This window comes from Phocoena phocoena, chromosome 15 (assembly GCF_963924675.1).
Source record: "Phocoena phocoena chromosome 15, mPhoPho1.1, whole genome shotgun sequence".
In the NCBI taxonomy this organism is placed as follows: Eukaryota; Metazoa; Chordata; class Mammalia; order Artiodactyla; family Phocoenidae; genus Phocoena; species Phocoena phocoena.
In genome coordinates, this window is record NC_089233.1 from 64,121,513 (window position 1) to 64,146,081 (window position 24,569).

General features: G+C 44.2%; 1 protein-coding gene and 1 non-coding gene across 2 annotated transcripts in view; one reads left to right on the forward strand and one right to left on the reverse strand.

Annotated features, from left to right (window-relative positions):
• UQCC1 (ubiquinol-cytochrome c reductase complex assembly factor 1) overlaps positions 1-24,569 on the reverse strand; it is a 90,082-nt gene that overhangs the window by 4,767 nt on the left and 60,746 nt on the right. Inside the window, exon 8 of the mRNA XM_065892404.1 lies at positions 5,084-5,161. Within this exon, the coding sequence (XP_065748476.1) occupies positions 5,084-5,161 (78 nt within the window). The remainder of the gene's footprint in view (positions 1-5,083; positions 5,162-24,569) is intronic.
• Positions 14,329-14,401, forward strand: TRNAE-CUC (transfer RNA glutamic acid (anticodon CUC)). The gene has a single exon. It is a non-coding gene; the product is annotated as a tRNA-Glu (tRNA).

The window sequence follows — 24,569 nt, forward strand, 5'->3', positions numbered from 1 at the left end:
CAGTTGAAACAACAGTGAGATCTGGGGATCGGACCACCTGAGTTCAAATGGCAGCTCGGGCACTTGATAGCTATGTGGCCTTTGGAAAGCCACTAGCCCTTTCTGAGCCTCAGTTTCTCACAACCTAAACAAGCAAACTAAAACCTATCCCACAGAGTTGTGAGAATTAAGAGACAATGGCCATGAAAGGCTCTGTAAGTGATAAATCATTACACAAAGAGCCAGGATCACTTATTCGATGTCATGCTGTGGTCTGGCCCCCGAGGCACTGCAGTACATGAGGTCTGGCTTTAGGCCTGCTGCCAGGAAGGGCCATGTCCAGTATGGGGTACTGACAGTTTGGTGGAAAAACCGTCCGCCTGTCCCAAATGCCCTCTGCTAAACACCCCTACAATTCCAAGAGACTGTCCTGGCACAATGGCTGAGTCGGGAAAACCAGCTTCTTCTGGCAGATGGGGACAGGAGCCAAGGACAAGCTCAGGCACATCACTGTTCTCCAAGCTATTTGCTAACACAACAGCCTGCCTGTGTCTGAAGTGCCCTGGGCACATGCCGCAGTGCTGCTGGCAGCGACTCACATACGCTACACGAGAGGGAACACGAGTGGGAGCGAGTGTTATAAGGACTTAGAAAATGAGCCCAGAGCACAGGACAGCAAAAGCCCCGGGAGCCACGGCCTGCCGCAAACAGGCAGCCTTGGCGATGGGTGAGATGGCTGGGAAGGGCCAAGTCCATAATCAGTCAGAAGGAAAAGGATGACTCAGAACTCAGATTAACAATGATAGCAACCTGACTGTTCCAGACTGTCAGAGATCCTTCACACACCTGGCTCTGATGGCGAGGTATGCCAGGAAGAACAGATGCTATTACCCTCGCTGGAAAGGTAAGTACACTGAGGCTTAGAGCCTCTCTAGCTAATTGGTGGTAGATTTGGAACCAGAATGCACTGGTGAGGTCAAGGGATGATGCTGACTGGCTCTAGTCAGGATGCGGTACCTGGCACAGAGTGGGAGTGCAACACAAATGGCTGAATAAATCAACAAACCCAACTTCTGCCTTCTTTCCACCACACTTCTAGTAAGTCAGTGAAAACAAACTGGTCTGAGAGAGGAAGCGGGAAAGAAAAAGGGGTGCCTAGGAGGCAAAAATTAGTTTGCATAGCAATTTTCCCACAATCTACTGGGATGCCTACTTGTTTTCCCTCACGATACAAAAAAAGCATCCTTCAGGAAATTGAGACACCTAGACCTAGAGTAACTGAGAGGCAGCCAAAGGGACTGTCCTGGCCCCGGAGGACCCTGGTTATAGTTAAGAGTTTAAAGTGGTGGAGCCTCACTCAGTGAGGGCTGATCTGACACCACTACGTGCTTAGCACGATGGTAAGAACACAGAGTCACAGTGATACGGTCACAGCTCACAAGCAGCTTGCCACCTAGTTGAAGGGACAAAGCTAGAGCACATCAAACAGCAGCACAGAATTAAATCCTGGAGAATGAACAAATGCTAATCTGTACAGGAGACTCTGAGGAATAGTCAAGACATGGTTGGTTCCTCAATCTTCAGTCTTAGCTTCTATGAAAACTCCTCAGAGACCTTCCCAGTCCACACTAAGTACACCCACCCCATTATTCTCTATCACTGTGCTCTATTTGTAATTAGATATTTATTTGCTTGTTTACTTATTTACCGCCTGTCTCTCCATTAAGAGATAAGCTCTGGTAGGAAAGAATCAGACCATGTTTGTTTTATTTACCAGCATATCCCCAGTGCATCACACATGGTAGGCACTTAATAAATACCTATTAAATGGATGGATGGATATTGAAATTCAGGGTGAAAAAACACAGACCTAGAGAGGTCAGGGAAAGCTCTGTGGAGAAGGGGACCTTAAGAATGGAGACTATTTGGAGAGCTACAGGACATTCTAAGCAAGAGAGAATAATATTAGTTCACTGAACATTTACAGAGAGAATGCCTACCAGTTGTGAGACCCTGAAATCCTCAGGTTCAAAGCTGACAGCCTCAGCTACTGCCCCCAACACCTGGTTGTCCAGGACAGCCTCAATCAGACACGGCATATCTGTGGAGCAGTGAGGCAAATGGTCTCACTCAGAAAGAAGGCTACACACTGGAGGGCCATGGGAGATAAAGGTGGACAGGACATGTCACAAATGGGGACAGTTCACAGAAGGCCCGGAAGTTCCATGGAGGAATTTGGACCTAATGTAGTAGAAAACAGGAAGGTTCCAAAAGTGTTCAGGGTTGGGGCACAATCCAAGCAAGATTCTAGGAAAAGGGTGCTGTAGAACAGCACTTGTCCAATCGAACTTTCTGTGATGCTGGAAACAATCTACAGCTGCACTGCCCAACACAGTAGCCACTACTAGCCACAAACAAGTACTGAGCACCTGAAATGTAACCAGTGTGACTGAAGAACTGCATTTTCAATTTTAATGAATTTAAATCAAAACAGCCACATGTGGCTAGTACTGGAAAGCACAGCTCTAGAACGTTGTGACTCCCAGTGTGGCCTGCAGAATGGCTGCACATCCCCTACAGCTCGTGGGCCACGCAGAATCGCAGGCCTCACCTCAGACCTGCTGGGTCAGAATCTGAATTTTACCTAGGACTCCAGATGATCTGCATGCACACTAAAATATAAGAAAACCTGTTCCAGAATTATACCTTTAAATTACCTGGGGAACTTTTAAAACTACAGATGCCCACCTACAGTTAAATCCAGAACTTCTGAGGGACAGGGCCCAAATAATGGTATTTCTAAAGTGTCCCAGGTAATTAGTCTATTTCCCAAACTTTCCCACTCTGAAAAGTCACCTGGTGTGCTTGTTGAAACACCAGGCCCCACTCCCATTGAATTGGAATATATATATATATATATATATATATATTTTTTTTTTTTTTTTTTTTTTTTTTTTTGAGGTACGCGGGCCTCTCACTGTTTTGACCTCTCCCGTTGCGGAGCACAGGCTCCGGACGTGCAGGCCCAGCGGCCACGGCTCACGGGCCTAGCCGCTCCACGGCATGTGGGATCTTCCCGGACCGGGGCACGAACCCGTGTCCCCTGCATCGGCAGGCGGACTCTCAACCACTGCGCCACCAGGGAAGCCCTGAATTGGAATATTTAGTGCCGTTCTCAATAATCAGATTTTAAAAGCACCCCAGGTGACTCTTGCACTCAAGCATGTTTCTAAGATGGCTCTGCCAAGATGGATTTGGCATGGGGGGACAGAACATCTTTATTAATGTGGGTGAAAGGAAACAACTGAGCCATCTGCAATAAAGACCGCAAACAAATGTTAAGAGAAAGAAAATTATATTTCTTCAATTCTAAGCCTTGTTCTTTTATATACTGTAAGGTTTCTGAAATCAGAATGTATCTAATTTAACAACTGATGCATAGATTTAAGCAGTGTTTCTCAATTCCCACCCCACAAAGCTCATATTTTCATGATGTATGCAGTATGCAGTCTTAATTGCTCTCTAATAACTGAGGATATTTAGTAGACTGGGAATTGGGAAACCTCAATTTTAACTAGTCCTATGACCCTAAGCAAATCATTTAACTTAATTTTTTTGTAAGCTCATGTCCTGGCTTTAATTATTATCTACAGGCTGATAACATTTCCTCCAGCCTGAACTCTAGTTTCTTACTTTCATCCTTTATGCATTTCTTCCCTTCTTCACTCTTCACCTGCCATGTGCCAAGCCCCATGCCAGGCAACAGAAATACAGAGTAGGCACTGCAACTACACAGGAGAAATCCTCACCCAGTGGGGTGACAGTTAATGCTAATGCAGCAAGTGCTGTGGAGCCCAGGAAGGGCAGAAGGCGTTGAGCCTGGGGGAAGTTCTTGGGCCTGTGTCCCAGAAGGGGTGATGCTTGCATTAAATCTGAAGGTAATCACAAAATGAATATAAAAGCACATGGTTTGTTAAAAAGATGAGGTATGATGAATCCTGGTAGTATGCATACGGGTTCATTACACCATTCTTTTGCCTTTTCCATGTGTCTGAAATTTCTATAACAGTTGAGGAGAAAAAGATGAGAGAGATGCTACAACATGGATGAATCTTGAAGACATTATGCTAAGTGAAATAAGCCGATCAGAAAAGAACAAAAACTGTACGACTCCACTTACATGAGGTACTTAGAATAGTCAAAACCACAGAGACAGAAAGCAGAAGAGTGGTTCCCAGGGGCTGGTGCGGGGGAGAGAATAGGAGAATAGTATTTAACGGGGACAGAGCTTCAATCTGGGAAGATCAGGAAAAGTCCTGGAGATGGATGGTGGTGATGGCTGCTCTACAATGTGAATGTACTTAATGCCACTAAAATGTACACTTAAAAACGGTAAATTTTATGTTATGTAAATTTTACAATAAAAAATGAGATAGATCTAAATGTTCTCATGTAGAAGGATACCCAAGATGTATTGCTCAGTGAAAAAAGCAATTTGCAGAATAGTAGTATATGCAGTGTAACTTACATTTGCATGAAGAAAATAAATACATAGGTGCTTGTGTGTGCACAGGTAACACTTGTAAGGACACCCAATAAACTATTAACAAAGTTTTCCTCTGGGACAGAGAATTGGGCAGGAGAGGAAAGGGCCCTTTTATTTTTTATTTCAACCATTTATGCAGAGTTTTATGAATTTTTTAAATGAGTATGTATTGTTTTTATAATTAAACCCCCAAAAAAGTGTGTGATTTGACCGTGATGTTGATGTGTGCATGTCTTCCTCTCTCTGAACGCATCTGGGGCTGAGACTGTGACTGATTTGCCTTTGTCCCTCCATCCAGCACTCCACAGGCACTCAGTAAATGCCGACTAGTTGAATGATCCGACCATATTACCTAGTGCTTTCTTTCTCAAGTGCTAGGCAAACTGCTGGGCACACTCATTCTAGTTGCTGAGTCAGTGAAGGTGAGGAAACAGTAAAATACTAAGCCATAATGGCAGGCAGTGATGGTGGCCCCTGAAGCTTCTCTCAGAGGCTCTCATCAAATGCCTTTGTTGGGGGAGGCCACTGTTCTGCCTAAGGCTTGGTAAGTAAGCTTACCTCATCATATCCCAAGATTGCCACATAGAAATTATTTGTCATAAGCATCATGTTCTTCTTCAGGATATAGGAATTAACCTACAGAAACAAAATGGCAAAAACAAAAGTATGAAAGAAAGGAAAAAACCAAAAAGTATGATTTTTGGCTCTTAACTTAGCAGAACAGAGAAAGAGGGCCCCTAACAGGTCAAACTGCCAGTCCATCCTCATTTCCCTGATCTGTCAGGATTCTCCCCAACTTGACAGCTTCTTTTAGATGCTGGTCCCAAATTATACAAAGCAGTAACTCAGTTTTATGAACTGAGCCCCAACTACGCGTCGGGCTTTGTGCTAGATACTATGAACACAAATTAAAAGAAACGTTTCTTGACTGGAGGAGCACACAGTCTAGTAAACACAGACATGTAGAAAATAATCACACTGCAACGTACTGCCTCAAATTCTATCCCAAAGGTGGTGAGTGATAAATACATTTCAGTACAATGGTCTCCACTTGGTGGGGCTGGGAAGAATTCTCTAGGAGGTAATGTTTAAGTGGACCTCAGAGGAGGAGGAGTCTGACAAGAGAGGGTTGGGGGGAGGAAAGAGGACATTCTAGACATAGGGAATAAGCTGTACAAAGTGCAGGGGCAGGAAAGAAAATGGGGAGTGCCAGGGAGGGTGAACGGGCAGGAACACTGGAAAGGTAGGTTGGGACCAGCTTAGGAAACGTCTTAAGGGTTACTCAAAGGAGCCTGTTGTAGTGAAAGGACAAAAGAAGCAAGTGGTCAGAGGTGGGAAGAGGAGGAAGAGAGGCAGGGCTGTGAGTGAGATGCTGAGGAGAAAGGTGGGCCCCTGAGGCTGTGGACAGGAGGGTAGAATAAGACAGGCTGGAGAAGTAAGACTGTTAATGTGAATGGACTGTTTCAGAAATGCAATGCCAGTGAGACCGTGGAGACTCAGGTAGAACTCCTCTCAGAGAATAGCCAGTGAGCCTTCAGAACCCAGAGTGCAGTTCACGGAATCTCTTCAATAGGATAAAACTTTGACCTCCGGGAATATGCGAAAGCAAAGGGTACCGTATTTCATTCCTCTCTGGGATCCCAGCAGAAAAGCTGGTGTAACGTGTAATACATAGAAAGGACTCGTTGACTATTTAAACTGACAAGTTTTAGAAACACCCCGAAGTCATCTGGAACTTTACATGGAGAATAAGATTTGTGCTTAACAACCATGACCATTGCCCACCATCATCTCCTCCATTTACTGAGCACCTGTTATGGGCCAGATGCTTTATGGACATCATCTCCTCTAACTGTCACCGGGGCTCAGAGGCAGATATGCTATAGTCATGCTTTTAAAGACACAGAAAACTGAGACTCAAACAGGTGAAGTGACTTGCTCTAGATCCCACAGAAAATTAGTGATAAATCCTCCAGGTCAGTCTGAATCCAAAGTCCATGTGCCTGACATTCCATCAGGTTCCTGCCTGCAGGAAGATAATTTTACTTTGGATAATAAATCAAATACTGAATGATTTCATCCGGTGGTTCATAACTGGTCTCTGAAGGAGGGCAGAAAGGCGTAGTGAAAGGATCTGGATTTAGTCAGAAAACTGGGTTCAAGTCATAATTCTGCTGTATACATAGGACGTGATCTTGGGCAAGTCAAGTAACCACTCTGAGTCTATGTCCTTGTCTTTTTTGTGTGTGTGTGGTACGCGGGCCTCTCACTGTTGTGGCACAGGCTCCGGACGTGCAGGCTCAGCGGCCATGGCTCACGGGCCCAGCCACTCCGCGGCATGTGGGATCTTCCCGGACCGGGGCACGAACCCATGTCCCCTGCATTGGCAGGCGTACTCTCAACCACTGCACCACCAGGAAAGCCCTGTCCTTGTCTTTTAAATGCCCTATACAGGGAGCTGGTTTGTAGAGCAAATGAATTAGCATGTACTTCATTCACTCATTCATTCATTCACTCCACAATGTACACTGAAAGCCTTGGTAAGCTGCAAAGTGCTCTGCAAATGCAAGGAATTATGAGTAATACCTTCTGGTTTGTTTATATAAAACTAAAACCAGCTCCAATACTTTATAGTCATGGACAATTTTCAAAAAGGGAAAGAGAACTGTGAAGCTCAAGACTGGAAAATGTGAGATTGGATGCAGCTGTTTATGAAATCCATGACCTTTCCCACCCCACCTTCACCCTAGGCCAAAACAGCCATCCATCCTCTGTGTTCCCAGAGCTTTCTGTCTACACTTCTCCTGGGGGCACAACACAGCTTAGAGTTGTTCTTGTACCTGTCTCTCCCACTAGTTTGTGAGCTGCTCAAAGGTCCTAAGAAACTCTGTCTGATGAATCTCAGCACCCCTGACACCTAGGCCAGGGCCTGGCCAGAGCAGGGTTTAAGACTGGCATGCTGATGACTGAATCCTCACAAGGCCTGAGTACCACACATAGTGTGTTCTATCCAATAATATCCTTTTGTTTGTTTCCTTTTTTTTACTGCTGAGTACCTTCCATGTTTCTGAAATTTCAGAACTGCCAAACTTCTTACTGCACCATCTTTCAGAATGGGCTAAGGTAAAAGAAGAATCAAGGAACAAGCCAGAGCTAGAGTTAATTCCTTCTGTAATGAGAGGATGGGACTACAACCCAGATCTGTTGATGCCCATCTTGAGGCTCTCCCTACTCCCATACTAGTCGTTCTCCTAACTGTGCAAGAAGAACCAGAGCCACAAAAGGACAATGTCAGAGAAGTCAAGCACAAAGGCAGCATCTCTCAGAGGTAAGCGTTCACTGAACCTGCTCAGCAGAGCTGGCTTATGTGTTGCATCAAGCCAGTAAGCTTTAGAGCTGGAAAAGCCCTCAGATATCACCTAGCTCATCCCTCTGAGGAAATGGTAAACTGAGACCCAAAAGGGGAAGGGACTTGTTCTGCAGGTCACAAGAACCTGGTTTCTGGACGAATGCTTTCCCTATTTCACCATCTGCAGGGCACTTCCAGAGATCACCAACACATTAATCTGCAAATTTCAACTCCAGCTTTCCAACAAGGCTCATTTACATACAAACATACTTTCTCCTCTTGGGATGCACCTGCATTCTGGCTGCCTACTGCCCAGAAAGAATGGAGAGCAGGAGTAGAATTCCTTATTAGCAAGGATCCTCTGCCTCCTGGTCCTATATTCTAACCCCAGTGACCTATAAGCTGCCTCTCCCCCTCACCTCTAGCTAAGAGATGGCAAGCTGCCACAGCTAGAAATGGTTTTCAGATATCATCACCCAGGCTGGATTAGATCATGAAAAGGGCCCTTCCTGGAAGAGGGTGGAAGCTCCATCAGTGCAGACACATGATCTGTAGGCAACAGGTGAGGGTAAGTGAGAGCAGCTTCCTGAACTACTGGACTCGCCCTGAAGGGCCCTTCTAGCCAGCCCAGCAGCCAAGGGGAGCTGGATATTCCCTCTGGTGAACCTCTGTTGGGATCTTATTCCCTCACTTAAGCTTTTGTTTGCTGGTGCGCAGGTTCTGTGTCCTCACTGCCAGATAATTCCATATGGACACCCTGCCCATGAATACATAGATGGACAAACCGGATGAGAAACTCTCCCCGGTTAGCATTGGGTTGTTCTCTTATTAAACTCTTATCCTTTCCATAATGCTTTGCTTTTTATTAAAAAACCATACATAAGGGGCTTCCCTGGTGGCGCAGTGGTTAAGAGTCTGCCTGCCAACGCAGGGGACACGGGTTCGAGCCCTGGTCCAGGAAGATCCCACATGCCGCAGAGCAACTAAGCCCATGCGCCACAACTACTGAGCCTGTGCTCTAGAGCCCTCAAGCCACAACTACTGAGCCCGTGTGCCACAACTACCGAAGCCTGCGTACCTAGAGCCTGTGCTCCGCAACAAGAGAAGCCATCGCAACGAGAAGCCCTCGCACCGCAACGAAGAGTAGCCACCACTCGCCACCAACTAGAGAAAGCCCATGCACAGCAACAAAGACCCAACGCAGCCATAAATTAATTAATTAATTTTAAAAATCTATTCAAGGGGCTTCCCTGGTGGCGCAGTGGTTGAGAGTCCGCCTGCCGATGCAGGGGACACGGGTTCGTGCCCCGGTCCGGGAAGATCCCACATGCCGCAGAGCGGCTGGGCCCGTGAGCCATGGCCGCTGAGCCTGCGCGTCCGGAGCCTGTGCTCCGCAATGGGAGAGGCCACAGCAGTGAGAGGCCCGCGTACAGAAAAAAAAAAAAAAAATCTATTCAAAACAAAACAAAACCCATACATATAGCACCACCACAAGGAAAAGGTTCCTTGTATATCAGTTACTCATATTTTCCCATTTATTTAAGCTATTAAAATTCATGCAGATATTTATAAGCCATCAGGATTTAGTAACTGGTATTACTGAATGTTTAATAATAAACTAAACAGAAGAAATCAGAGGGTTAAATGATGACTGCAATTCCTGTAATGACTTAATTAAATTTTTATTGAGTACATAAACTATGATGTCATTTCTAGCCAACCATGGGTCTGCTTTCCTAGCATGTCACAGGGTGGGAGCACTCAATAGGAGGCGAGGCTAAACGAGCAGCAAGTCTCGGCCGAAATGGGGAGGGGAGCAAGGCTCATGTGGCACACTCCATAAATTATCCGTTCATTTTTAAACAAAGTCCACAAGTTATAATATATTTGCCATGCACTTTTTATGACATAATAAAAATGTTACCTTAAGGATTACTTAACACATACTACAGATGTTATAGCAGAGGCAGGCACCAGGGGCAAAGGAAACAAACATGAGCAGGCCAGGGACAGGTCCTGGAGTTTACATCCCAGGGGGACCAGCACAGTATATTGAGAAGGGAACGCAAAAATAGTCAGGGAGTGGGGCACACAAGAGTTCAGGGTTGCTAATCAGCAGCTTAATGAATGAGACAACCAACGGGGAACACAAGTAAAGCAATCATGAATCTTGCAAGGCACATGTTTAACTAATGTAGTATTCTCAAGGAGGAATATTTGCTTTAAAGAGATGCCAGTTCATTTGAGGCCAATTCGCTGCCCTCTTTCCCCTTTTCCTGTTGCTGCTCTTAAAGACATTTACGTGACTGCTTAACAGAGGAACCAGATTATGTGGACGGAGGGTCTGACGAAGGATCAAGTTTAAACTCCTCTGTGAGCTCCGTAAGGTTTTTCGTGATCTGTTCTTGGTCATCTTTCCTGCCGCACCTCCTGCCACCTCCCCACTTTTATCTCACCCTCAGTCAGAGTAAACTATGTGCAATTTCCACAAACATGTCATGCTCTCTTATAGCTCTCAAGCACACTGCTGCCAGGAATCCCTCTCCCTTCTTTATCCACTGGGATGCTAACTCCTTCTTAACCTCTAAGACATAACTTACAAATTATATCTTCTGAAAAGCCTCCTCTCTCCCCAGTCTACAAAAGTGTCTCAGAAACAGTTCCCATAATTCACTGTTTACCATGTGCCAAGAACTATGCTAAGAGCTTTATACATATGAGCTCACTTAATCCTTCCCAGTGACTCTCTGAGATAGGTGCTATTACTGTCCCCACTTTAGAGAAGAGGAAACTGGTGTTTGGGAAGGTTAAGGTTATACAGCTAGGAAATAGTGGGTCAAGATTAGAATACAGAGCAGTTCAATTCCATTGCTTATCTATGTTGGAACAAACACCATAAATAATGTGGCTGCCCTTTCATATGCCCTATACCTCAGGTTACCTGTAGAGGCTGGGCGAATGCTACTATGGTCTTGGGTAAACACAATGCAGATACTCCTGATCACAATGGTTGCTAGAGATGGGCTACGAGATGGGTGATCAGTGGCCAATTACTAATACGTCATACATTTCTAGCATAAGCTAAGCCCCACTCCTGGGTAAACTGGAGGGAAAAAAGTATAATTATGGTGTAGGAGGGGAAAATGGAAGAAGGTTGGTATGGGTAGCACAAGAACTGATGAGAATGAAGATAAGAATAAACTTTAAGGCTACTGAGGCAAAGCTGCTAACAGTAGCAGGCTAATAAGGATTTGTTGCAATGAGTGAATGATAAAGCGTGCCTAGAGTTGCTGACTGAAGCATAAGGAATGTATCAAATTCACCATAAGGCTACAATGCAGCACAAAAGATGGCAGGTCAGGTTTTAGTTGTCTTTCTAGGGGTTAGTAATGACATCAGCAACACTTTGCAATGTCAACACCATGGGCTACACAGGCACTGCATGGCAATAAACTAGTGTGCACTGAACATCAGCCAGTCTATTTTTTTTTTTTTTTTGCGGTACGCGGGCCTCTCACTGTTGGGGCCTCTCCCATTGCGGAGCACAGGCTCCGGACGCGCAGGCTCAGCGGCCATGGCCCACGGGCCTAGCCGCTCCGTGGCATGTGGGATTTTCCTGGACTGGGGCATGAACCTGTGTCCCCTGCATTGGCAGGCAGACTCTCAACCACTGCACCACCAGGGAAGCCCCAGCCAGTCTATTTAAGTTTAATGTTAGAAATGAGCTCACTGTGCAATATTATATGAAATACACAGAAACGGGTGAAAGTAGATAGAAAGAGAGAAGGGCACATGGAGAGACCAAATACACATGTGTGCATGTAACTCACTCGCATTATGACTAGAAGATCTACTGAGGCTCTTTCAGCAATGATCACAAAATACAACAAATAAAACTCTGTGTGTGCGTGCGTGTGCGTTTGGTAGGTCCAGAGAAAACTGTGTTAGTACCAAGAAGAAAGAAAAGGAAAAATAATAAAATATGAAAAGATGGACAATTTCTTTTCCTTTTTTTAGAAAATGATGTATATATAAATGAGTATAGCATGTTCCAGCTGTGATGAAAAGCCAACCTAAACAAGGCATGAGATAATCCTTACATCTCATTTTAATAAATCACTTCAAACTTTTAATGCACCAGAGAGGCTTGCTACATTGAAATGCCTTTAAAAATACTCTTCCTTATTATTTATTTATTTATGTGTTTTGAAAGTCCCAGTTTTATTGCTTGGGATCTGAATATTCAAGATCTGCATAGCTTGATAAGGTCCTGAAAAACAAGGTACACGGTTGTTACTTTCTCAACCTTAATTTCTAAATGGTTACAAAGCACAGGAGCCTTTTCCTCAGGCTTGGAAAATAGCAAAACAAGAGATGGCTGTCCTTGGAAATTACAGTCATTTACCCTCTTAATAAGGCATTCAAACATACCAGTAAGCCTGTAATCACCTTGAAAAGAAGCTGATGAGGTACATTAAGGTCCTGGGAAAATCAAACTATCACGCCAAGTTCATTTTCTTCCATGCCAAGACATACAGCTAAGAGGGAGATAGCTCTAATCTACTCTGATTTCCAAAATTTTTGATTGTATCCCACAGGACAAGTCTCATGCGCTGTTGTCCCAATTCTATAAACAAGGAAACAGAAGCTTGAAAATGCTAAGTTACTTGCCCCAAAGTCACACCCTGCTTGTGTGCTAGCAGTGTTGGAATTTTTATCTCCGCTGGTACCTAAATCTAGTGTCTTCTCTACACTGTCACACCTTTCTGCTTCTGATAAGTCATATCAGAAATGGAGAATCACATAAGCAAAAATTGCTAATTTCAGTACGATGGAAAACAAAAGTAAAATGGAAATGACCCTGAAGTGTTGAAAAATCATCCTAGAAACTGAGATGAGACTCAACAAGGTCAGATGCACAGTAGCATGTCTAGGCCAAAATAAATAAATAACAGGCTGAAGGAAGGGTCTGACTATGTGGTCATAATTAAGACCTAGAGCAAATCCCTGATCATGAGCTGATAAATGAGAAATGTGAAAAGGTAATCATAACTGAATACATCAAAAGAAATGCAATATACAAAGCTCAGAAAGTTTTCCTTCCTCTATTATTGTAATAGTCAAGAGTCTTTGTTTTAGCTACAGTACTTAATAAACATGAAGAGACCAGAGGAATTTCAATGAAGAATGTCAGATTGGAATGATCACATTGGGTTGGCACTGGTCACAAGCCAGGACAGTCGATTCTATGGCCAACAGAAACACCCAGAGGCCGTTCCATGGGTTGGCCTGTTTGCTTACATCATCAGCCTCAAAGGATCAGTAGATCTTGGAAGTATTCTGATACTGTCTAAGGTAAAAATCACTCACTCTCTCAGCATCCCTTCCTTAGAGCCTTCCTACTCCTCTCCAACTCCATATGAGTTAGTAGGCTGCTGATCCTAGAACCATGTCCCTTCATCACAGAGAGGGGCCCAGAGTCCAAGCTAATCTAATGAGACTTGTTTCTGAGTAGAAACATCCAAAGATAAAAGACAGCTAAAATTGGATCATCCCAAAGAGATTACTAAATTCCTATTACTAATACTAGGATCCCTGAGCTTCCTTGTATCTTTCCTTCCTGAGGCCTGCTGTTAAACCCTCCTTCCCCTTCCCTGAGCTTTAGCTAGCCCCCAATGAACTCCTTTGTTTGCTTAAATTAGCTGCAGCCTCTGTTGCTTGCAATCAATGGATATACTGTCATTCATCAACTCAATAAAACCTCTCCATAATAATAACATTAACTAACAATTAACATTTGTTGAATGCCTACCATGTGCCAGAAACTATATTAAAAACTTTATATGTGTTATCTCTTTAATGTTCACAATAATCCTAAAAAGGGGGTGTTACTGTCATTTTATAGAAAAGGAATCACTCCGTTTTCTGTGAAGCCTTTCAAGCTCCCAAAGCGTACTGCTTTTTCCTTCACATGGTGTTTAATATTTCCACCAGGAAGATGCACTGTATTATGTTAACCGTCTGTTCACAGGTTGCCCCCCCCCACTGTATTAGAGCGTGAGCTCCTTGAGGGCGAAGATGGCACACTCCTCAGCACATGTCTGTAGAATGAATCGATATAATATTTCCTGTCATAATTACCTCTTGTATTATTGATGCCCACGTACTTTTTACAAATTTTAAGAAAGCTCCCTGAATACAAAAATTTGGTAAGGGGTTGAGCAACTTTGTATACATGCTGCTACTGTTTTCATGGTTTTCAAACACAACTCTGCTCTAGCCAGAAGAGGTTCAACTCCTGTCCTTTCAGTCTGTTTTCACATGGCCTCTGAAACTCCACACCTCTCTCAAAGCAATCTCTTCCACTGAAAAAAGTTTCAAGACCACTTCTAGTTCCACTACTACCATCTAACAGAGTTCTAGATTTGGAGGCAAAATACATACATAAGGGAATTCCCTGGTGGTCCAGTGGTTAGGACTCTACGCTCTCACTGCGGAGGGCCCAGGTTCAATCCCTGGTCAGGGAACTAAGATCCCACAAGCCGCATGGTGCAGCCAAAAAAAATTAAAAAACAAACAAACAAGACCCCAAAATACATACACAAGCAGTTTCAAGTAAAAAGGAGACTTTATGACTGAAAAGAGAAGGAACTTCTTGATTGCCAGGGTAAGAAAACACAAAGTGGGCAATTGAGTTTTCCTCTCTCATTAGTCACTCTAACAAGATAATAGCCAATTAACTCTCTGATGTGAACAGATCAAACATTAACAGACCTTTGATCCCTGCCTGCTCTATAACAAGTACTATGGAAGAATAATTAGGAAACTAAGAAGTGCTTTTCTGCTTATATTTCCAAGTTTAAGAAAGGACTTATGCCCTGCAAACAAGTGCCAATGCATGAAAGTTTTGATCAGGATTTGGTTTTCTGTCGTTAAATACAAGATTTGGAAAGTGAAAACAGTCTAACTTATTAATGGTCACCAATGGTCAATAAGCAAATTAGAACCAATTAGCAAGACAATTATCTGAAGCATAAGCAAAGGATAATTCCATTCACATCCACTAGGATGGCTACAATTTTAAAAAGAAGAAAAAAGAGGGCTTCCCTGGTGGCGCAGTGGTTGAGAGTCTGCCTGCCGATGCAGGGGACACGGGTTCATGACCCGGTCTGGGAAGATCCCACATGCCGTGGAGCGGCTGGGCCCGTGGACCATGGACACTGAGCCTGCGCGTCCGGAGCCTGTGCTCCGCAACGGGAGAGGCCACAACAGTGAGAGGCCCATGTATTGCAAAAAATAAAAAAAGAAAAGAAAAGAAAAATAACAAGCACTGATGAGAATGTGGAAAAATTGGAACCTTCATGCACTGCTGGTGGGAATGGAAAATGGTACAGCCACTAGGGAAAACAGTTTGGTGATTTCTCAAAAGGTTAAACATAGAACTACCCTATGACCCAGTAATTCCACTCCTAAGTATATATCCAAAAGAATTGAAAGCTGAGACTGGAACAGACATTTGAATGTTCCTATCAGCATTATTTACACTAGCCAAAAGATGGAAACAAAGTGTTTATCAACAGATGAATGGATAAACAAAATGTGGTATATACATACAATGGAATATTATTCAGCCATAAAAAGGAATGAATTTTTTTTTTTTTTGCGGTACGCGGGCCTCTCACTGTTGTGGCCTCTCCCGTTGTGGAGCACAGGCTCTGGATGTGCAGGCTCAGCGGCCATGGCTCACGGGCCCTGCCGCTCCGCGGCATGTGGGATCTTCCCGGACCGGGGCAAGAACGCATGTCCCCTGCATCGGCAGGCGGACTCTCTACCACTGCGCCACCAGGGAAGCCCCGGGAATGAAATTTTGATATATGCTACAACATGGATAAGCCTTGAAAACATTATACCTAATGAAATAAGTCAGACACAGAAGGACAAATATTGTATGATTCCTCCTATAGTAGGTACCTAAGATAGGCAAATTCATAGAGACATAAAGTAGAATAGAGGTTACCAGGGTCTGGGGGGAGTGGAAATGGGGGAGTTATTTAATGGGTATAAAGTTTTTACTGGGAATGATGAAGAAATCTGGGCGACAGATAGACAGTGGTGGGACTTCCCTGGCGGTCCAGTGGTTAAAACTCCACACTTCCAATGCAGGGGGTGCAGGTTCGATCCCTGGTTGGGGAACTAAGATCCCAAATGCCACGGGGTGTGGCCAAAAAAAAAAAAAAATCCTATGATAGACAGTGGTGACGGTTACACAACATTGTGACTGTATCTAATGCCACTGAATTGTATACTTACAATGGCTAAATTGGTAAATATTATGTTATATATATTTCACCACAATAAAAGATAATTCCAATTACAAATGGTTCTTCCCACACAAGTATTTCAGTCTGCGACTTAACCATATGTATGTATATATTAAAGCCTCTCATGATACTTCTCGATTTTGAGCAGTAGTGTCATGAAGTAATTTACGTTCCTTGCTAGACCATAAAGCTGTCTGGGTGCAGAGTTCTACATTGCCTTGCATGCATTTGACAAGTATATATTGAGTGCCCACCATATTCTAGGCATCATGGTACATGCTGGGCATAAAAGATGAATAAAACACAGAACCTGTTCTCAAGAAGTTTGTAATCTCATATGAAATGACATACAAATGATTGTAAAAACATACTGTATGTAAAAAATGGCAGTGGTGAGTCTGGGGGCTCAAAGGCTTCAGAGATGAGGTAACATTTATTACACTGGCTATTAAAGGATGACGAGGATTTGTACCTTTTAGACAGAAAAAATAGTATGTGCAAAGCCACAGAGAGGGGAACAACTACAGCATCCTCAGAGGAAAATCTGTAACAAAGAGCTCATGATGGGACGAAGCAGAAGGTAGAGCTGGAAAGGCAGTTTACGTTTGACTATAAATGGCCCTGAATGCCAATGAAGGAAAGACAAAGAAGAGTTCTTAGCACAGGGAAGATGCACAGATAGATTTGTTGTTACTGTTATTTCACTGAAGTATAGTTGATTTACAAAGCTGTGTTAGTTTCAGGTGTACAGCAAAAGTGATTCAGTAATATATATATATGGACAATTAACAATATATATATTCCTTTTCAGATTCTTTTCCATTATATATTATTACAAGATATTGAATATAGTTCCCTGTGCTATTGGATAGATTTGTTTTTGAAAAGTAACCCGGGACTTCCCTGGTGGTCCAGTGGTTAAGTATCTGCCTGCCAATGCAGGGGACACAGGTTCAATTCCTGGTCCAGGAGTATCCCACATGCCGTGGAGCAACTAAGCCCATGTGCCACAACTACTGAGCCTGTGCTCTGGAGCCTGCGAGCCGCAACTACTGAGTCCACGCACTGCAACTACTGAAGCCCGCGTGCTCTAGAGCCCATGCACTGCAACTACTGAGCCCTCGTGCTGCAACTACTGAAGCCCGCGCACCTAGAGCCCATGCTCCGCAACAAGAGAAGCCACCGCAATGAGAAGCCTGCACACCGCAACGAAGAGTAGTCCCTGCTTGCCACAACTAGAGAAAGCCCGAGCGCAGCAATGAAGACCCAGCGCAGCAAATAAATAAATAAATAAGGGGAAAAAAAGAAAAGTAACCCGGCAAGTACAAACCACAAAGCTGGGGGAAGGATCGGAGGCAGGAATCCCAGAGGAGGCTGTGGCAATGGCTCAGGTGAGAGTTGGTAAGAAACTGAATTAATGTAAGTGGCGAATAAAGAGGAAAAAGTCCAGCAAGATCAACAGGATTTGATTATGAAGTGAATGTGGAGCAGAAGGTGAGGCCATGACTCACACCTAATCAGACTTCACTGAATGCCAGCTGAAAAAAAGAATGCAACAGTTACACGCAATCATAGGCTGATGACTTTCTGACCCTGGCAGCGCTAAGTGTAGACAACCAGTCTTGTAGGGTTTTAGCAGTCACGGTGCCCTCAACGTCTCCTGTGTTGTGGTAATGGAAAATCTTACTTGGACAAGATGTAATATGAGCAAGATGTGTATTTAGCTTGAGCCCGCAGGCGTCTCCAGCAGAGCAGCAGTATAGCACACCAGGGCCTAGGAGCCTGAGCCCCTTTCCTAGTAATTTGTTCACCACGTGTCAGTGGCTGTCATTCCTCTGGGTCCTCTGCATTCTACCTGCAGCCATGAGGTCTGATTTCTGTCAGCAAGAAGATGCTGACACACCTAGGTTTCCAGAGACACTTGCAGGCTCCCAATTGCACCCTGGACCTCATGACTGTATTTATAAGTGCAGAAAAGCTGCAGGCACAACTTTGCTTTTTTAATGATTTTCTATTAAATTTAGGCAGACTGCAGACAGTGGAGAACTAGAGGATGCTTGCTCCCCATCAATGCTGGCTATCTCAGATGCACAGACATATAACCAAACAGCTGAAAATGGATAATTAAGTTTGAGAGTTCTTTGTGAATGGAGCCTGGGCACTGTCACTTTTCCTGGGTGCTGAGGATCTAAACAACCTAGAGGATCTAGAGGCAACACTGAGCTCACAGGCCCCAGCCAGAGTCCTTTCCCACTCAGCGATTTTAAGACAGACATCATGTTACCTGGAGGGCCACATTTTCTCAGACGGTCCAAAATCTAGCCCCTTCCCGATCTTGAGATTGGAAGCCCTTTTATCAAACAGACTGAATTCTCCTTCTCTGCAGTAATAGGGAGCAAAAGAGATGGGAAACCCTAATTAACTGAATCACACATGTTAACTGGTGACTCCAGCTGGGCAGAGGAGGTCAGACAAAAACCTATAGCTCCGAACAATAAAGTGGCTATTTCCACTGTTCTGTATGGATCACAGAATGCTTGTCCTTTACTGCTGTTTCCTTACTGCTTACTGTTCTGCACCATACAATTTCCAAAATACTGACCCTGTGGTAATCTGAGAAAGAAGCTGTTCCCTGCTGTAGAGATGAGGAAACAAAGGCTCAGAAAGGTCAGATGAATTGCCTAATTATCACTCAGCTCATAAATGTTCTAGATGTTTACAGAAACAAGGTATTCTGACTCGTAGTCCAACATTCTTTTACAACTCAAACAGAACTGCCATTCAGCTGATAGCTTATAGAATCTTGTAGCAGTATCCTGGGAATGGCTGAGCCTGGATTCTGGGTAGGAGTGATATGATCACTCCTGCTCAAGTCATGAGGAAGCCAAGGAGTAACGTCCGAATACCCCCTGAAAACGGAATGGACACTTGGCCTTGTGCTCTGAGAGTGACCCCAACTCTATAGGGTAATCCTTTTTTGTCCTCTTTTTTCTGTACAATGTTCTTAAAAGGGTAAGCATTTTTCAAAAAACATAAATTTATTTATTTATTTTTGGCTGTGTTGGGTCTTCACTGCTGCACACGGGCTTTCTCTAGTTGCAGTGAGCGGGGGCTACTCTTCATTGCAGTGCGTGGGCTTCTCACTATGGTGGCTTCTCTTGTTGCAGAGCACGGGCTCTAGGCACTCAGGATTCAGTAGTTGTGGCTCGTGGGCTCTAGAGTGCAGGCTCAGTAGTTGTGGCACACAGGCTTAGTTGCTGTGTGGCATGTGGGTTCTTCCCGGATCAGGGCTCGAACCCATGTCCCTTGTATTGGAAGGTGGATTCTTAACCACTGCACCACCAGGGAAGCCCAAAGGGTAAGCATTTTATAAAGGAAAAAGAAAACTGCTGCTGGAATGCTGTATCTGTTAAAGAGATGCTCTCTCTAGTGATCTGTATTCAAGTCCCACTCCAGCCTAAGAAATACTCTGAAATCTAAGCAAATTCTGGGCCCAAGCAGCTCCATTTCCCCACCTTGTGACTCTAGAATACAAATCTCTGAGTCTCAGTTTTTCCATTCAAACTATGCAAAATTGCCTTTCTTTTTTCTTTTTACATTATCACATGAGATAAAAACGCTTAACAATAAGTAGTAAAGTTTATACAGCAAACACCTACTCGGTCCCAGGTACTATTCAGAGAGTCTCACACATGATAGCTCATTTATTCTCCACAAAGCTGTAAGGTGAGGTAGGTAACATAGCTATCCCTATTTTACAGACAGAAAGCTGAGGCACAGAGATTAAGACTTTGCCCAGGGTCACACAGCTGGGGTGGGACCTGAGCCCAAACAGTCTGGCTTCAGTGCCCACGTGCTCTCAAACACCGTGACATTGCCTTGGAAGGGAGGTGAGAAACCTGACCCACTCCTTCACCTGAGACGAGGCCCTGGCAGTCTCCGTCCCTCCCTTCAGCACCTGGGAGCTGCCTAGTTCCCTGTGCCATCCTGCCACCACTCTCAACCCTGCTCTGGGCCAGCTTCTCTAGGAAGTCTGCACCTAAAACAAAACAAAATGAAATAAAAACCAGGTGAACTCTATCTTACTTGTTCATCTATTTAGTTTGGAACTTAATCTATTAAAGATTCAACTTCATTTCTCTTCTTGGCAAAGACTAGATTGTAAACCCTGTAAGATCATTTCTCTATGGCATACGCTCTACCAGCAGCATTTAGGGATTAGCACATGGTGAGAGACCAAAATGTTTCTTGAATAAATACATGAGTGAAAACAATCCTTAATAGCGCCATACAAATTAATAATGCTGCTGGATCTTGAGGAAAAAAGAATTCAGTAATGCCTTCATCATTCAACAAATGTATATGCATGCTAACCATGCACCAAGCACTGCTCTGGGAGTTGAGGCTACAGCAATAAATGAGAGGTAATTCCTGAACTCCTAGAGCTTACATTCTGGGAGGGAGGAAGGGTCACAATAAGCAAAATAAAATATATAGGATGCTAGATAGTAATTTAGTGTTATTACCCTAACCCTATCATTCAAGGTCCCTAAGATTGGAAGGGCCTGTGTCTGGTGTACAGATGTGGGGATAGGGTGGGAGCCTGCTGCTGCTAACAGTTGGCAAGCACTGACATGAAGGTAGGGAAATGACTCAAGGACAGAACCAGGGATGTTTGATGGAAGCTTTACTACAAATTCCTGAAGGACAAGGCCACATGGTCCCATCTGTGTCCCCAGCACATAGCAGGCACTGAGTGAACACTTCATGATGGTACAGGGCATCTGGGGACTGCAGGAAGGGAAAATGGGAAGCCCCATGCCTCTATATGTTCTGCACCGCCATGCCAGATGAGAAAGGGTCAAGGCAATAGTTAAGGAAAATTAATCAAGAAAAAATATTATTCAGAATACACTTTACCCAGCACAGATGTCTCAATACCTGTGTCAATTTCTGAAAGGATTATTTTACTTCATTTACTTCAAGGGCAGAGTCCCTTGCAATGCAACAAAATTACTTCTTAAATCAAATCAAGAAGCATTTCCTGTGTACTTACAATGTGCCTTGCTCTGTGCTGGGCCCTAAGGAGGTTAACTCAAGGACGCCCCATGATTCTTGCACTTGAGAAATTTATAATCACACTGGTAGAATAACACACAAATGTAAATCTGGATGAGTTAGGGAAGATTTCAAGAGGAGACAGTAGACTATGGACAGGCAGAAACTGGAAGAAAAGTGGGGCAGGCAGAAAAGAAAATGATGGTGAACCACAAGGAGCCTTGAGGACAGGTTAAGGGGGATGGCACACACCTAGCCGGCACCGGGCAGCCACTGTGGGTTTCTGTGTGATGAGTATTTGACATGAGTAGTGTTCAGGAAGATGAGCCAGGCTGTTAAATGATTTGCAGGATGGAACTGAGATGAAGAGTCAAGAGGCAGGGGGACCAGTGAAGGAGCCTACAGTGAGTTCAGGTGAGAGGTCAGGACCTGTTCTGAGCGTAAGACAACTGAAGTCCTGATAGTGGTTGTTTTAATGAAGGGCTCCTTGTAGTTCTTCCCGCTCCTTTGAGCATCAGAGATGTCACGTTTACGGCACATATGGCTGACACTCAGAAAAGATCAGCTAAATAGATGGCAGTCGACATGGAAAAAGAAGTGCTTGCTTTCCAGCTAGGCCCTTTCAGCTCTAACCAACCCCACAGCATCATTCAGCCAGCATTTAGGGAAATGATCGGGAAAAGGAGTGTTGCGGCTGTCTCACCAACGGATCCAGAAATACTCACAGCACATCCAGGGCAGCTGCAATCAATATATAGCTCTAATGTATCCTGGGTCTGACATCTTGGCTTCCAGAACTTTTTTTCACATAGGTATCCCGATCTTAGGAGAACCATCGCCCTCTGGTAGTGCCCAGTGCCAGGTTAAACCCACAGGGGAAAAGAGCAGACAGCTGCCTACTCTGTGGTAGGACATGGAGTGGGGGGCATCATCAATCCTCCCTGACCCCAAGAGCTCCCCAGTGCTACTGCAATCACTCCTCCTTCCAAAGACACTAGTTACAAGAAGCCCCCCATTCAAATGCAAATGTTATCAGGGACCATTAAAACATTAACCTATTAACATCCATCAACAATTTAGCGTCAGTTTATCAGGAAAGGTAGCAATAGGGAGTTGATTCTAATGAGTTAGGAAAAGACTCTGAGTTCACTCACTCATTCACTAACATCTGATAAAGGCCTATTATGTACGAAGCACTGCACTAGACACAGGAACACTGACCTTAAAAGGACCAAAAGAGGTCTTTAAGACAGGAAGACAAAATGGAAGGTGTACATGGTAGCTCTAGGGAATGGCAAAGGTGGCAGGATGATGGCAAAGGTGATAGGATGATGTAATGAAAAGAGCAACAAAATGAACCAGCAGTGAGTTCTAATCTCTGCCCTGCTACTAATATGTGACACTGAACAAGCCACTTTCCTTGCCAGGATTTAGTGTCCTCAATTGGAAAAGGCTGAATTAGGATTATCCTTGTGGCTGTCAAGCTTCTAGGGGATTGCCAGCCACTGAAGCGGCACAAAATAGAAACACTGCTTTGCAAATCTGATCAGCTAGGGCTAGCCCTGACTGGGGCTTCCCGCTACCAGCCAGAGCAGTCTGTACTTCCTTTACACAGTCCCTGGGGGTCATCACCAAGTGGGAGTCTTCTGACATCCACATCTACCCACTGCTTCAAACCAGACTACTCTAGCATGTTTGAACCCACATCTGTCCCCAAACCACTCTAGTCTCTCATGGGCCTTTGAGCAAAGGATATTAGGGACAGGGACAGTCATCCAGGGCTACAAAGCAAGAGAGGCTTGGAGAACAAGTGGGAAGTGTGGCAAACTACTGTTCACTCTTGTAAATTCTCCCCAGGGTTGGAAAATTCTTATCTCACAGATTTTTGTCTGAGCTGGAAGGGGCCCTTAGGAATAACCTGGTCCAGGTTCTTCATCTGAACTTGCTGATTAATGGTAGGACCAAGTTTTAATTCCCTGCTCTTCCAGCTCTAAGACTAGTGAGTGGTTTTTCAACTTTCCCATCCTGTTTCCTCTAGAGGGAGGATCCTCTTTGCCAGGCAACTCAGCTGGGGACCTAAAGCACAGCAGATGATAAACATCTTCTGTCTTTGAAAGAGAAGAGATATAGCCGTAAACAAGTATGCTCAAAATACCAAAGAAAATAGAGTTCATGTGAAATTTGAAGAATTTTAGCAAAAGGGCATAGGACAGGGATGAAAAGAAGTAGTGTGGGAGACACTGAGAATGCCATGGAGTGCTTAATGGGAATCGTCTCCTACTTGTCCCATAACCAGGTTACAAACCACAAGCCCGTTGATTCTTAACCCCAGCAGCTGAACTACCCAAGGCCCAGAAAAGGGGCAACACACACAGTTTACACCTTTTATTATTCTGATAGAAATTTCTCTCCTGGGAGCAGAAAGGGGTCAAAAGTCCAAAACCAAAATTATATCTCTTTATAAGTCAGAGCAAAGAAGCATTACAGCAGTTATTTAATTTATTTTTTTAAAAGCCTCAGTGAACAGAGCAGAGTAGGAGGTGTTAGAAAACTCACTACAAGTAATTTATTCGCTGGGAACCACAAAGGCTTTCCTAAGAACAGCAAAAACACCATTGATTTCCCCAGTACCTTCCTTTCAAAGGACTCCAAACACTTCACACATATCGTTTTAAATTGTCCTCAAAGGCTCCAAAATAAGGGGCTACTATTTCCCCAGGTTCAGATTGAGAAACTAAAACATTCATGCCTGCCCTATCTGTCCAAGTCATCCTAACAGGTTCAGCTAACATCGACTGAGGGCCTGCTATGCACATGACCCATGCCAGGCAAACGGGTGATACAAAGACAAAAGATATGATCTCCATCCTCCAGCGAGGCAGAATCCAGTGGGGCATGACAGATGCGTACACAAATCCTTTTGAAATAAGGCAGCCTATGCTAGGTCCTGTAGAAAAGGTCCAAATACAGTGCCTTATTTTACCAAGTGGCACTAAAATGTGCCAAGTACTGTGCTAAGTCTTCACTACCATCATATTGTTTAAGTCAGACTGTGTGTGGCTTATAGAGAAAGAAATGCGAGGTAAAGAGACTTGCCCAGGGTCTCAAGGCCACACTGTGGCAAAGCAGGGATTAGCACCCAGGTCTGTCTGGTTCCAAAGCCCATGTGATGGGAGGTAACTGCTTGGGAAAACGGTCTTTGGAGAGTTTAGCACAAAGTACCCATACCTTAGAGGTGAAGAGCAGGACACATGGGCCCTCACTAGGTTGTTGGGGAAAGGCCTGTCTCCTCAGCCCCAAACTGCATATGCATGTA